The 15591-nt window shown below is 38.2% G+C and overlaps 2 protein-coding genes across 2 annotated transcripts; both read left to right on the plus strand.

Moving 5' to 3' along the window:
* Positions 1-5615: 5615 nt before the first annotated feature.
* fzd8b (frizzled class receptor 8b) lies at positions 5616-7574 on the plus strand (the record flags this gene model as incomplete). Its single annotated transcript, XM_079453644.1, has 1 exon — positions 5616-7574. One exon carries the CDS (start codon positions 5616-5618, stop codon positions 7356-7358), a length of 1743 nt encoding a protein of 580 aa, XP_079309770.1. The 3' UTR covers positions 7359-7574.
* A 1896-nt stretch (positions 7575-9470) lies between these two features.
* Positions 9471-13311, plus strand: LOC306891634 (E3 ubiquitin/ISG15 ligase TRIM25-like). The gene is made up of 6 exons (XM_079452008.1): positions 9471-10123; positions 10570-10665; positions 10787-11020; positions 11099-11252; positions 11386-11442; positions 12279-13311. The coding sequence occupies exons 1-6, from the start codon at positions 9533-9535 to the stop codon at positions 12800-12802; spliced, it is 1656 nt and encodes a 551-aa protein (XP_079308134.1). The 5' UTR covers positions 9471-9532; the 3' UTR covers positions 12803-13311.
* The last annotated feature ends 2280 nt before the right edge of the window (positions 13312-15591 follow it).

The raw sequence follows: 15591 nt of genomic DNA on the forward strand, positions 1-15591 counted from the left end.
CACACAGGGGGTTAATGCGCCCTGAATACACAACTCTATTGGCCTATTTGTACAGCATCATTCAATCAAACCCTAGAGCAAACATCCATATCATTATATAATGGGTTAATTTCATTATTCTAATGTCTTTAAATGTTATTTCACTTCCTGGGTCATAGCGAATAATGTGTCCATGAACCTTTTTGATCAACATCAAAGGTTTAGGTTGAAATTCCTATGAATCTGTAAGGGAATGTGTGTATATTAGGAGCTGTGAATGGTCACCATTTTTAACCAATTTTAAACTTTTACATTCAATAGTGCCTTTTGAACTGTACTGTTGTGAAAACTTTTTAAAAATGTAAATAGATGAATACAATAGTTTCGTGTAGTTTCTTAAAATAATGAGGTTTAAGAACCACATGCCCTTTCATAATAAAGTTAACAAAGTATGTTGTACTCAGTCACTTTATATTTTTACAACGGTTTCACGACATTAAGAAGTGTAAACCCCTTATTTTATGAATCAAACGACATACAAAAACTTTGTTGTATATTGAGATGTGCAATGTTTCAGTCACTATATACGAATTTGGAGATATATCATTTACCATCATTTGTTCTCCCTCTTTACATTGAAAGTTTATTTATTTATTGGGTCAGTTGTTTATTTATCTTATTATTAATAATCATTTGTGTTACAGATATATATTTTATGGTTACTGTTACTTCAGTAATGCAAAAACAAACTATAATGGAAAATGTAAAGGCTAGAAAAAATGTAGCACCTTATTATCACTTAATAATTGAGCACTTCCAGTTATTTCCAGTCTCATTAGCAATGGTGGGACTTAGCACTTCCCCTACTATTGTCTCCTCAAGAATCGCTTCATTGTTTTCCTCACTTTTGTAAGTCACTTTGAATAAAAGCATTTGTTAAACACTTTGTGTGTGTGGGGTGGTAATTCAGGGTTTGAGTGTGTTTTGACTGACCTTTTCCATGTTTATATTTCCCTAAAAACAGTATTACATTACCCTGTCCAGCTTAAATGGAGGTCACACACACCCTCTTGCAGAAAAAGTGTTTTAGTGAAAATTTTCTTTGACAACTTCACCGATTAATAAATATACTAAGATAAGTTTGTTTACAAATCAGTTATTAGGTGATAGATGAAACGAAAGACACCCCTCATCCGGAATACACATAGAATGTATTTAAACCTAGCCATTTAATCTAAAGATGGGTTTGTCTGAGCAGAGCGCCAGTGAGATGCTATCACTCCAGACACCAAAAGAACCCAAAGCCTATGTGATCTCTTTTGTTTGTATTGAATCAATAATACCCAAGCTACAAAATGTACTTTAAATGGTGAGTTGCCAACACAAAATGTTGTTTTCTATAATATTTTAAAGCCTATAGGGAACTGCCCCAGCTAGTAGTATGTACAACAAAATTGCAGTGGTATTAGAATCCCATGTCCAGAATATCCATCAGTCAATGCAAATGATTACTAATTTGCTCAATCTGGAGCAATAAACAACCCCCTTCGTGTCAACATAAGATATATGTTTGAAATGCCATCTTTGCAGTAGATACTGTACACCACTTTTCTATAGCCTATACATGGAATATATGGACAGCATACATGATACTGGGTTCACAATACAATTATATTTAAATCATTTTAATCAAAATGAAGAAACGAAAATGAAATGGAAGTAACCTATTTATTTCCAAAACATTAATAATGTTCAAAAACATTTGTTGTACATACTTGTTAGAGAACTGACAGCGTTCCAGGTTAAATTAAACCTTATGCAGACGAATCGAATGCAATAGGTCTGTCGCTAAAAGGTAAATCTTGACTTAAAATCAAGGAAGAGTTTATGAAAGCTTAAAGAGGGACCGTAATAATGCAATAAAATAATAAATAAAAAAACGTTATATAAGAAAATATGTTGACTCAGGTTAACAGCTTAACCAATAGCCAAAAGAAATTGCAATAACTCTCAAAAATTGTATGGCAATATAATGTGTCATATATTGTTATACTGTGTAATCCCACGGTGTAATTTCTTCAGCCTAACTTTAAATTGAATGTAAGCAAATGTTTTACATTATATAATGTGTAACAAATAATGCATAGTAATACATAATAGTGACTATTCATTAAAATTATGAATAGAAATGGGATTATTATACAAAAAACATATACTTAATCATTTCACAAAAATATCTAATGGCACAATGCTGTGATAAACCAATAGAATAACATCATCTCCAGCTCTCAACTGCACGTTTGGACTACTTGTAACGGCTTGTTAAATACACTAACATTTCAACCATGGACACATTTTTACACATTCTCTGACTACTTCTCTCTTTTATCTGTGGAATGGGGAATACTGATGGGAGATGTTTATTGCTCTGATTAAGCAGACACATTCACAGATTCTTGTTCCATGTCATTTAACAGGCTTTAGAAAGAGAGGAAGAGAGACAGAGACAGAAAGCATAAAGACTATTGTTGAATCTGGTGCCTAATTGTGTCTTTTGAGACCAGCACAAGAGGAGCGAGACTGAAAGCAGGAAGAGAAAGATACAGGAGGGGAAATGGAGGGCCTCGAGGAGTTTGAGAGACAGAGGTCTTAAACCAGAGCTGAATGAAAGAAAAACGAAACATATGTAAGAATGGAGTGTGGGGGGTGCTGAATCAACCAAAGGAGTAAGACAAGCCACCGAGAGGAAGGTAAGAACACTAAGTACACAAGAGAAGACAAGAGGCATTTCAGTTGTAAAGCAGAGACACGCACTGTATTACAAAAATAAGCACAATGCAGAGCTCTGAATATGTCATTCAGAAGTTAAGTGTGAATGCAACAGTTATTTTAAAAGACGACATTTTTATACATTGATGAAATGCTTTTATCCAAAGAAACAAAATGATGAAAGCAGTATGCAGAAATTCCATTATGAACACACTCTTTTATATGTCTTGGGTATATCTGCAGTGTTTACCGGCTGATCGGATTTCTCTCAACAGACCTGCACGAATGGCAAACCTCCGTGGGCCGAGGACGGACTGAACCCCTGGTTCACCAAGTTCAGTCGTCTGGATGCACAAGTCTCAGTTCTGCGGGTGAAAAGGCATGTACACACAGCACAAACAGAGGGGTTGACGCAGATCCAATTGATATCTAATGTCATATTTTGTCGTTAGATGTTCCGTACTGGATTTTTATCTGTAATACAATATACAGAAATAAATTGAACAAACCAATAATATCGTGTTACAGGAAATGTTTTCTTTGAATTATATAAATAGATGTCAAGTCATTTGAGTACATTGCACTGCAGGCTTTGTTTGTATTTTTTCTCAGGATGTTTGGGGTCCCTACACGTTGTGGTCGGGTCAAAAGTGGAAGCAGCAAATTTGAGTTTCGCTCGGATTGAATGAAGAGGACAAAACAGACCAGAGTGATAAGAAAACAAGACAGAGTCAACGATCCCAATCGAAGTGTTAGGAAACTTCGAACTTTTCATGTTTGACCTTTTCTGTTTGGAAAAACCATAACAGTGTGTGCGTGTGACTCAGACTAGACTGCCAGGTGCCGTCTGGGTGGGCTTGTTGCCATGGTGAGGAATCTTGTGAATGCATTTGAGAAAGGTGAAGGGGTGTATGAAGACTCTTACAGGGGCAAACCTAATGCTGGATCATTGGTGCTGAACGTGGAATTGAGCCAAAGGTTGTGTGTGTGTGAAAGTTTTTGGATGGGTCACAGTCTAAAATAAATATGATGCGTAGGTGTCATTTAGCCCTTTTTTAGACACAGATTTGACTTATGACATAAGCATGTAATTGGGCACAAGGACTGAATTCAATAAAATGTAGTGAAATATCAAAATGGATGTCTTTTTTGATAAAATGTATTATTATTGAATACCTACGGACTTTTGTGGAGAATGTGATGGCAGGTCTAGAGAGAGAGAGAGAGAGAGAGAAATTATTGGTGGACTTGAAACTCTCAATTTTATTCAATATAGGTTTAGCTATGCTACACAGACTCAAACATACACAACCTAAAAGTCTGACAACAGACACAAATGGAAAACTAATTTGTAAATATATCATATATGACCTAAAACATTATTATACAATTCATATTTGTTGTAGTGAATTGTTTTGTGTTTTATGTTGAATTAAAATGAAAAGGCCGTAAAAACTAAAAAGCATTTTTTGTCAGATTGCCTTGACATCTTATAGTGTGACAACATGCCCCAATGGCCAAGGTGTGCTCAATTATCTTTTCTTATAGGTAAAAGCACAAGACTGTTCAACAGCTATGGCAATGTTGGTACACTTTACAGTTCTTTGTAAATCCAGAAAACGATAAATCAGAAGAAATACACCGAAATAAAAAATCCTATCTGAATTGATCAAACTAGTTTTTGATTTAGATCAACTAGTTAGCAGATCTGAATGAACGAATCCACCGTGTAAGTGTGCGTTTGTATAAACTGTATCTCTCACAGGAAAGCAGTGCAATTCACACACACCACCCAGCTTATGGCATTCTGCACGGTAATTGCCCCCTGCCGATCACATCCCGCCGAGAAGCTAAACGGAACATCAGCGTCAAACAGAGCGAACAAGCGCACAACAGCGCACTGCCTCCCGCGCAGCAGCGCCGAGAAGCTTTCTTTCCAGGCATGTGGAAAAACAGCACGCTCGCTGGAGGAAAAACCACGCGTGTCTGAATGCGTTATGTGCTTCTATCCATGACAATACACCTGCATCCGAATTTTGGACACTCACTTAAACCACACAAAAACAAATTGCATTGCAATTCACCAAGTGGTTGGCTTTATACGAACAATGCATTTTCTTAAACGTATACCGTTTTGTGACATGTTTTACAGTATCTTAAAAATGTATTTGAATGGATGAAATTATGGTAAACACTATGCAACAGCGCATTTAATGCCTCTTAGGGCTTGGTAAACTGCTGCATGGATTAAGTCATTTGGGTAAAATGCGTTTTTTGAATTTCTGACGGCCCCCCTTTTTAATATATTGAAATTAAGCCAAAATGTACAATAAAAACATTACTCCCAGAAGACAGAAATCCTGGAGAGATCAGAACAATCTAAACATGCCGTGATACTTGTTTACAGCTAATCTCAATGTTTGGACATGGGGTGGGAGGTAAACACGAATAAATGATTTAAGACATACAAACCGTAGGGTGAGCAAACATTTACTCAATACAACCCGGGGGATGCTTGATTAAATTGTGATGACGCCCCGCCCCTAAGGTGATACGATTGGGCAAGTGCGAGAACGGGGCGTGACACGGAGACCCTCTTTATAAACAGACGCTCCAATATTTGACAGTCGTGCCAATTTATGAGTAAAAACCAATTGGTGGAAGCCAATGTTTTTGTCAGCTTATATATAAGCAATTGAAGAGTCCAATGATTTAGTTAAAGCACTAAAAGTTACATTACACTGTAGTTCAGACAGTGCTAAACGAATCCAATAGATAGGGGATGACCGCGTTAACAGGACTGCAAACATACATCCGAATCCTGCTTTATTCAGAGGACCGGGAGGTGCGCGCAACTGTGTCCAAGGATGGACTTGCCTGCACTGGGATCCTACTGGCTTTCTTTCACCACCTGCGCCCTGCTATGGAGTTCTGTACGCACTCGAGAGTCTGTCTGTCAGGAGATTTCGGTGCCATTATGTAGAGGGATCGGATACAACTACACGTACATGCCCAACCAATTCAACCACGACACACAGGACGAGGCTGGACTGGAGGTGCACCAGTTCTGGCCGCTCGTGGAGATCCAGTGTTCTCCGGACCTGCACTTCTATCTTTGCAGCCTGTACACGCCCATCTGCCTTGAACACTACAAGAAGCCACTGCCACCCTGCAGGAGCGTGTGTGAACGGGCGAAAGCAGGGTGCGCGCCTTTAATGCGCCAGTACGGTTTCCCGTGGCCGGACCGAATGAGGTGCGAGTTACTGCCCGTGCAGGGGGACCTAAAAACGTTGTGCATGGACTACAACATGACTGATGTTACTACAGCTTTACCGGCTGTTGCAAAGCCAACGAGGCACCCGGGAAAACCAAACAACAGGAGGAATAAAAATGGACGCGCACCGGGTGGCCAACACAAATCAGGGTCGCCTTCGTGTGACCCGGAATGTCACTGCCGGGCACCTATGGTGACGGTGAGTGACCGGCATCCTCTGTTCAATCGGGTAAAAACGGGACAAATTCCGAATTGCGCCATTCCGTGCCACAACCCGTACTTTTCTCAGCAGGAGAGGACCTTCGCCACATTTTGGATAGGAGTGTGGTCGGTTCTGTGTTTCGTGTCCACGTTTGCCACCGTGGCCACGTTTCTGATCGACATGGAGAGGTTTAAATATCCCGAACGTCCGATAATCTTCCTGTCCACCTGCTATATGTTCGTGTCCGCCGGCTACATCATCAGACTCATCGCTGGACACGAAAGAGTCGCGTGCCACCAAGACTACGAGGGGGATCATATTCGCTACGAAACAACGGGTCCCGCGTTATGCACCCTGGTGTTTCTGTTAATCTACTTTTTCGGGATGGCGAGCTCCATCTGGTGGGTCATTCTTACATTTACGTGGTTCCTCGCGGCTGGGATGAAGTGGGGAAACGAAGCTATTGCGCGGTACTCGCAGTATTTCCACTTGGCGGCGTGGCTCATTCCGAGCGTAAAGTGCATCACCGCGCTTGCGCTGAGCTCGGTGGACGGGGACTCGGTAGCAGGTATTTGCTACGTAGGGAATCAAAATTTGGATAATTTGCGGGGATTTGTGCTTGCGCCACTGGTTATTTATCTGTTGATGGGAACCGTGTTTTTACTGGCCGGGTTTGTGTCTATGTTTCGGATACGGAGTGTCATTAAACAAGGAGGCACGAAAGCGGACAAACTGGAGAGACTGATGGTCAGGATAGGCATATTTACCGTGCTGCACACGGTCCTCGCCACTGTGATCCTGTCCTGTTACGTTTACGAACTGTACAATCGCGAGGCGTGGGAAAACGCGCACGCTTGTTCCTGCGCGTCAGAGAAGAGCGCGCATAGACCGGATTATGCCGTGTTAATGCTGAAATACTTTTTGTGCCTGATGGTTGGCATCACGTCCGGTGCGTGGACGTGGTCCTGCAAAACTCTGGACTCGTGGCGCGTTCTGTGCGCGCGCCGCTGCGACGGCGGTAAGGGCACGAGCGGGTCGGTTTATAGTGAGGCCAGCACGAGACTCACTTGGAGGTCGGGCACCGCAAGCTCGGTCTTGTTCCCTCCAAAAGAAATGCCACTGTCACGGGTGTAATGTCAACTGAACGAACGAACTTTTTTTAAATGAGTTTTATTAATGCCCATCTATCATGCTGTTAAGGATGTGCCTTAAAAAAATCATACGGGTTATTCAATGTTTAAGTATATATGAAGGTGTTGTGATTATAACGACTTATAGTGTTAAAATTTTTTAAATGTTGTGTATTTATCGCTTTGTAAAATGCTATTTTAACAATAAAACCCTACTTGAAATATTATTTAAGGCTTTTTCTATTACATGTATTCTATGCGGCTGGGTTGAATAATCTGAGTTTACAGTGACTGTGTTTGTATATCATTTATAATGATACAGGATTTGTTTCAGACATCATGCCAGCTGCATTGCGTCAATTCAGCAAAATAATTATAAAGGCATTCAAATTTCTAAGGCAAATTGTTAAACCGAAATGTCAAACATATTTATGATCACATATTTTTAGACATCACTGTAAGTGTATGATGTTAATCAGAATCAGAAAGAGCTTTATTACCAAGTATGTTTACATAGACAGGGAATTTGACTTACATGAGCTCAGTGCAGAAGAAAGTGTGCACATGATGCAAACATATGACAGATATTAATTACACATTAATATAGCAAGGTAAATTAAATAGCACTATACAAAAGTAAAAAAAGATATAATTGTTTAAATTAATTCAATTCAATTTTATTTATATAGTGATTTTCACAATGTGCGTAGTTCCAAAGCTTTGCAGGGGAAAATAAGAAAAAACGAAAAATCGTCTTGGAATAATTATAAGGTATAATAATATCAGACATTTTTTATTTGACTTATTCCGTAGCCTTATTCTGTGACAATTTATTTACAGTATGAGATGTTCTTTTCTTTATGTTGTGTTCATTTTGGGGATTATTAATAATTTAGCCCTTGACCTTTGCTGAATCTTGGGTTATAATGTATGGTTATTATGTATTTTTCACAGGAAGACTTGATGCAAATCCAGAGGGGATTCCAGCAGAGAATCAAAACAAGACAGAAGAATATTCTTGAGAGTGTTGAGATGGAGTCGCTAATTGTGAGTTGTAAGCAGGTTTATGAAACCAGGTCAGAATCTCAGTGATTTTGTCAAGAAACACAGATTTAAGAGCAACAGGGCAACAGGTTGACTGAAGGACTGCTCTTCATTGACCGCAGTGGAGGACCATGAGAAGATCTTTACTGATCTGATGCATTACGGCATTTCCTCAGAGATGAAACATCTGATCAGAGTTCATGAAAAGGCAGCGGTGAGAGAAACTGAAGAATTGAGATTGATACTCTGAGGAAAAGAAATGTTGAAGTAGCAGCTTTTACACATAGAGGATCACATAAGTTTCCTTTGCCTTTGCAGTTTCTTAGTCTCATCATCATCCTCGGCAGAACTGCTGCAGATGTGCCTTCCCTCTGCTATATTCAATAAAACTTGTCACCAGCACGTTTTACCATTTTTGCATGACCATTTCTGTGACTGATCCCGTTAAGAATACGGTGAATGTGCACTCATCCCAACTATCTACACCTGGCTTGATCTAGCTCAGCAAAATTAAAAATGTCTAAATTCTTCTTTTGTGCAATACCCTTCAGGTCTTCAGCCTCCCCATATAGAACTTACTTGCCGACCCCTGCTCTATACTGAATGTGGTGACAGATGCTTGGTGACATGTACCTATTTACCACCAGCAGAGGACAGCAGAGTCCACCTTACGATTATACTAGACTTTCAAAGGACTATCGTGACTAAAGTTTAGTTGTGGGTATGGTTTTAAAAGACTATTGTGGTAAAAAGCAGAAAATGAAAACGTTTATTTGAAGTCACATTACCATACAGAGCTGAATGAACATGTATATACAAATCTCACAGTAGTGAAAAAAGTATGCAAGTTTTGTACACACATCACATACACACAGAAGCAGAACACTTTTAAAGATCAAATCAACTGTAATTGTAATGTAGTTGAACTTTTGTAAATCTCTTTCTGTGAAGACACATGTGTAGTGCTTAAAAAGGTTGTTGGTTCGCATTTTTTGCATAGCTTGTCACATGAGACAAACCTCTTTTGCACATGTCTCCTGAATATAGAACCAGGAAACAGTTTCAGTTTATCAGTTCAGGGATACCAAAGCTTCTTAATATCAACCTGTTGTCTGTCTGTGTGAATGCAGCGAAATGGCAGAAGCCAGTATTTCATGGGTTCAGGATCAGTTCAACTGTTCGATCTGTCTGGATCTACTGAAGGATCCAGTGACTATTAACTGTGGACACAGTTTTTGTAAGAGCTGTATTAAAGACTGCTGGAATCAGGAGGATCAGAAGAGAGTTTACAGCTGCCCTCAGTGCAGACAGACCTTCACACCAAGACCTGCTTTAGGAAAGAATGTGATTCTTGCTGAGATGGTGGAGACACTGAAGAAAACAAAACGTCATTCTGATGGACCTGCTCCCAGTTATGCTGGACCTGAAGATGTGGAGTGTGACGTCTGTACTGGGAGAAAACGCAAAGCTATCAAGTCATGTCTGGTGTGTCTTGAATCTTACTGTCAAACTCATTTTGAAAAACATGAAGGTTTTCACTCAGGTAGACGACACAATGTGATTGAAGCCACTGGAAGACTTCAGGAGATGATCTGCTCTCAACATGATAAACAGCTGGAAATCTACTGTCGCACTGACCATCAATGCGTTTGTTATCTGTGTATGATGGATGAACATAGAAATCATGACACTGTAGCAGCTGTAGTAGAGAGGAGAGAGAAACAGGTATGACACTTTCATGCTAATGCTAAGATAATGTATGAAATGATAAATAAACACTTATAATATGAACACTGAAATGTTTAGTAATGACCTTTACAGTTTATTTTTAACATTTTATTGACTGATATAAGCCTTTATGCTGACCTCTGTTGTGTTGATAAAGCAACAATATGAAAGCAAAACCTTTCATATGGTGGAGGAAATAACCTGTTTACAGTAACCCATGATTCATTCATCCTGAAACTGCCATTGAATATTACAATAATAAAGTATTCTTTCCTTTGTTCAATCACTTCCTTCATTTTTTAAATCGTGATCTGTGCACACCGCAGCACCAGTTCAAGATCAGTGTTTCAGATTGAATTCCCTCTGTCATTATTAAATAATCTCGATAAACAATCTTACATTGATAAAATTTGATGTTTCACTATTATTTTATTCCCACACAGACTGCTTTGGAGGAGACGCAGAGACATTTCCAGCAGAGAATCCAAGAGACACAGAAGAAGCTTCAGGAGCTGAGAGAATCTGTGAAATCTCACAAGGTGAGTTTTGATCAGATAAACAACATGTTCCTGGTGAAAAACGAACTTTCCTGCCATCAGCCTGGCTATATTTGTCGCAGACTGAAGTTAATGTTCTGAATCTGTGTGTGTGTGGTAACAGCGCTCTGCACAGACAGCAGTGGACGACACTGAGAGGATTTTTACTGAACTGATCCGCTCCATTGAGAGAAGACGCTCTGAGGTGATACAGCTGATCAGAGATCAGGAAAAGACTGCAGTGAGTCGAGCTGAAGGACTCTTGAAGGAACTGGAGCAGGAGATTGATCATATGAAAAGGAAAGACACTGAACTGCAACACCTTTCAGAGACGGATGATGACATTTATTTCCTCCAGGTAAAGGTGTGGTGGATTATATTTGTTTAATAGCATTTTTGGTATGGACATAATGAAGTTTACATTGATTCGATATAGAGTTTCCAGGCTCTCTCTGCACCTCCAGGATCTACAGACAACATCACTGTCAGCTCTCCCCTCTCTTTTGATGACTTGAGAAATTCTGTCTCTCAACTCAAAGAAATAGTGGAGGAAATCTGTAAAAAAGAGATGGAAAGGATATCTGGCAAAGGTAAAAAAAACATTAATACAAAGACTTTCTGAATTAAGTGTGGAATTTTATATAACAACAATAAATAACAAGCATTTTAATATGAGTATGATGTTTCACAAGATTTAATAAAATTTTCACTTTGTTTTCTTAGTTTCCTACAGTGAAAATATTGCGAATGGACACAAAAGCAGAGCAGAGCTCCTACAATGTAAGACACAATTACATTACATTATATTTTAAGATATGGAAGACCAGATGAGTCACAGGAAAAGTAATAAAGCTTTTCATTGCTTAATATCTAAGGTCGATGTACTATAAAAACATTTGATTCACTTATTAACTCATCTGAAAATAAATAGGCTAAATTACAAAGTAGTTCGTCAATGGGCAATAGAAATGTGACTATAAAAAAGTTATTTCTATCAACAAAACAACATTCAATTGTTAATAAATATGTAGGTCATTCATGAATTTCTAAGTAAATAGTAACTATCAAAATGTATTCAAAAATGGGATGTAGAGGGATAAACAATTTGAATAATTTATAAATGAAACTGTAAATAGATGTTTTTATCAGTCATTCCGTTTATCATTTTCTCTTTCAATTTCCCTGCTGCTTTTCGATTACCTAAGTCATTTATCTTATAACACATTAACTTTAAGGAGGGGTGTGTCCAAAGCACCAAAACAAACACACCCTTACCCCATCTTTTGCTTTCGTCAGCTCTCGGCTCGACTAATGTCCGGCCTGTGCACTGTGCACCTTGCTGCTGATTTGGCTACAAGGTTGTTTTGGTAATCGGCCCAATTTTGTCTAAACAAGCGTAATTCGGAAACCCAGCCTTTAATACAATATTAATATTCCAATATGAATACACGTTTAAACAAATAGGTCTTATATACAGTAGGCTATACAGTGGCCTTTCCTTACCTCAAATTAACACATTAATGCTGACGATCGATCGACATGACAAGAAACATTAATATGGAAAGCATGACAAATTTAAGTTAAAACATTTATTGTTCTCTTTCCTTTTACTTCAGATTCACGTCAGTTCTCTCTGGATCCAAACACCGCACATAAAAACATCTGTCTTTCTGAAGGAAACAGAGCGGCTACTTGCACCGGGACAGTCCAGCAGTATCCTGATCATCCAGACAGATTTGATAACTATTATCAGGTGTTGTGTAAAGAGAGTGTGTGTGGACGCTGTTACTGGGAGGTTGAGTTGAATGGGATTGACAGTGTAAGTATATCAGTGTCATATAAGAAAATCAGCAGAAAGGGAAATACAGATGAGTCTAAATTTGGATACAGTGATAAATCCTGGAGATTTGTATCTACTCCCTCCAGTTACTCAGTCTGGCACAATAAGATACAGACCAATGTACCAGTAGTGTCCAGTTCTTCTAGAATAGGAGTGTATGTGGATCACAGTGCAGGATTTCTGTCCTTCTACAGCGTCTCTGACACAGTGACCCTCATACACAGAGTCCGCACCACATTCACTCAACCTCTCTATCCTGGGTTCTGGTTAAATCTGGGCACATCACTTAAACTTTATTAGATATTAACATAACCTGTGTAGAGTTTTCTTCACGTAATGTTGTCATATCACAAGCCAAATAAGTTATGTGCTATTTTTCATTCTTCATTTAGCACATTTGCATATTATAAATGATTATTAAAGCGTTTTATATTGTATTACGATGCGGTAATCACAGAAATCATATCTTTCTGTTTGTTTTACTGTTCATATCAATTTAAAGACATGAAACTGGCTAAATGTATTAATGAAAGCAAGACCTCTTGTCAAGGGAGGTGTGATTCCTCTTGATGTCACCCCTTCAATGTCAATAGCTGATGCTACTTATTATTCTTAATATACCTTTAAATTTACTACTGCCTGTTGATTTATCGCTTTGTGTTCTGTGTAGATCTAATTTAATGTTTAATGAAATTTTGGAATTTTGAATTTTATTTTTTTAAATAATCAATTCAGTTAAATTATTATATATAGATAATGATATTACGAATGCAATTAATTCAAGTTATATAATAAATAACACAAACATGAATGAGGAGCTCTGACTTGTTTTAGTTTAGGTGTTTTCGTTTGATTCACTTTTGAAAGATTTTATTTATATCACACACACACTTTCCAAAAATGTACTGGAAAAAAATAACTGGAAAGCATTTCAAACAGCTACACCTTGAGATATCCTCCTAGGGTTCATTGCTCTTGTCGTTGTCAAAATATTTGAAGCTGGAAACTGTTTCTGTTATGTTAAGTCTTTATGAGGAGTCTCTGCATTTGTGTAGCTCACTTGGAGCTGAGCATGGTCAGTACCTGGGTGAGGCCAGCAGGGGATGTATGTGTGGGTCCTAATGCCCCAGCAAAGTGACAGGGCACTATACTGTCAAAAAGCACCGTCCTTCGGATGAGGCGAAACCGAGCAAATACTTGTTTTTTTAGCTCAACTCAAAGATCAAAGACTTTTTCCATGTACACAAAAGTCCTATTTCTCTCAAATATTGCTGGTTCGTTCGTCGCGCTGCCATCCTCTGTTTTGGGGGGGTAAGGGATTATTGAAAGTATTAATGTCTCCATTATTATACGAATTGCTCTTTCGTATGTTTATTCTTAAACATTGCCAGCAATATTTGACACAAAATGTGCATGCAGTTTGCTTGGAATATACCCACATACAAACTGCTTAATGTAATTTGGTTACAAGTATTACATTGGCACACTGAAAACCCTAATAAATTGACTAAACTAAATTGATTGAGAGGTTTTTATTGAGAAAATATAACAATGAAAATACAGTAAAATACTACTGTAATGGAAATGGGTCAAGGCAAAACTGCAAAGGTGGTGACAACAAAATCAGCAGTACATTAAAAATTGTACGGTGTGAAAAGTGTTGTACAATTGATGTACTGTGAACATGTCGGCTAAACATAATAAGAACTACATTTCAATATTCAACCGCACATCAATTGTGCAACTCACATTGGGAAAAACAGAAAATAAAGGGCTGGTGTTAAAGTATCACGGGGAAGTTTCTTAAGAAAAAAGCTGGTTTGCCAGAGACTGCACTCTAGGATTGAGAGGATTTTATCCGATTGACATAAGTACACACTGGATGACATCAAACGGATCAGTGTCCTCGAATAAGATCCCCACTGGCACATCAAGTATAGAATAGTAATGATTAGACACCTAATAAAAAACATTAAATACAGGAATTTGACAGGAATCAAAGGTTAATTATCAATACAAGTTTATCAGAATGCACACTAAGTTTATTAAAAAACAAATCACTAAACCTAAACCAACATTTTATTAACATGCATACATTTGAATTTTAGCAATTGAATATTTTAACACAAATTTCAACTACATATGTGCTTCCGAAAATCTGCTTCTGGGCAGGGCTCAGAAAATTCACAATGCTGACAAGTAAATGTAAGCGGTGTTATATCCCGATCGAATTTTGTATGAACTTTTGCCAGATGAACTTTTAAACTAATGGAGTTAAACAAACAAAGACAGTCCTTGTGTAGACATGGAAAATGTCAAGTTTTGTGTGACCACCATGTTTCAAACGTTAATGTTTGAGAAGTTCCCATCTTTTTGCGCTGTCAAAAATGCAATACTTGCATTTCCACATGTCCTTGTCTCTTACATGTAACAGCAAAAGTTGAAAATATTACTAAGTCTCTGGAAAAACAAAGCAAATTACGTTATAATTCAGATGGTTATTCTTACAATGTTTTTCAAAATAAACCATAACATCATACCTTGAGAACATTATCCTGAAAACATTATCCATAGAAATGATTCACAAAGAAAAACGATACTTAACGAAAGAGTTCTTTAAAAATCAAATTAGTTACGGTAATACAGCCAAGATACTGAAATTATATCTGTAGAATCTATGATACCCTTCTAGGCAAAATCTTTCCATGAGGTTAATGCATCACCACTGGTGATTCAACGGCACCTCCTCCTAAAACACACAAACACACAAATATTTACACACACCAGTAGTTAAATGACATACTGGAAATCCGGCGGGCCTCTGTTAATGTTAAGGAAACATGATGTGCAGATGCCGAGAATATACTGTGAAACACACAGTCTCAGTCTCCCTCTCTCTCGACACCCTAAACACAGGCTCAACGATCCCCTGAAGGAGTTGGGATGCTTCAGTCCAGTATGCAAACCTCTGTCCATGCCTTTGAGAAATATGTAAATGTATGGACTCTATGTAATAGCCTTAGCGAACTTAATACAGCCAAGATACTGAAACGATATCTATAGAATCTATCATCCCTTTCAAGGCAAAA

Source organism: Barbatula barbatula (genome assembly GCF_947034865.1).
Source record: "Barbatula barbatula genome assembly, chromosome: 3".
NCBI classification, from domain to species: domain Eukaryota; kingdom Metazoa; phylum Chordata; class Actinopteri; order Cypriniformes; family Nemacheilidae; genus Barbatula; species Barbatula barbatula.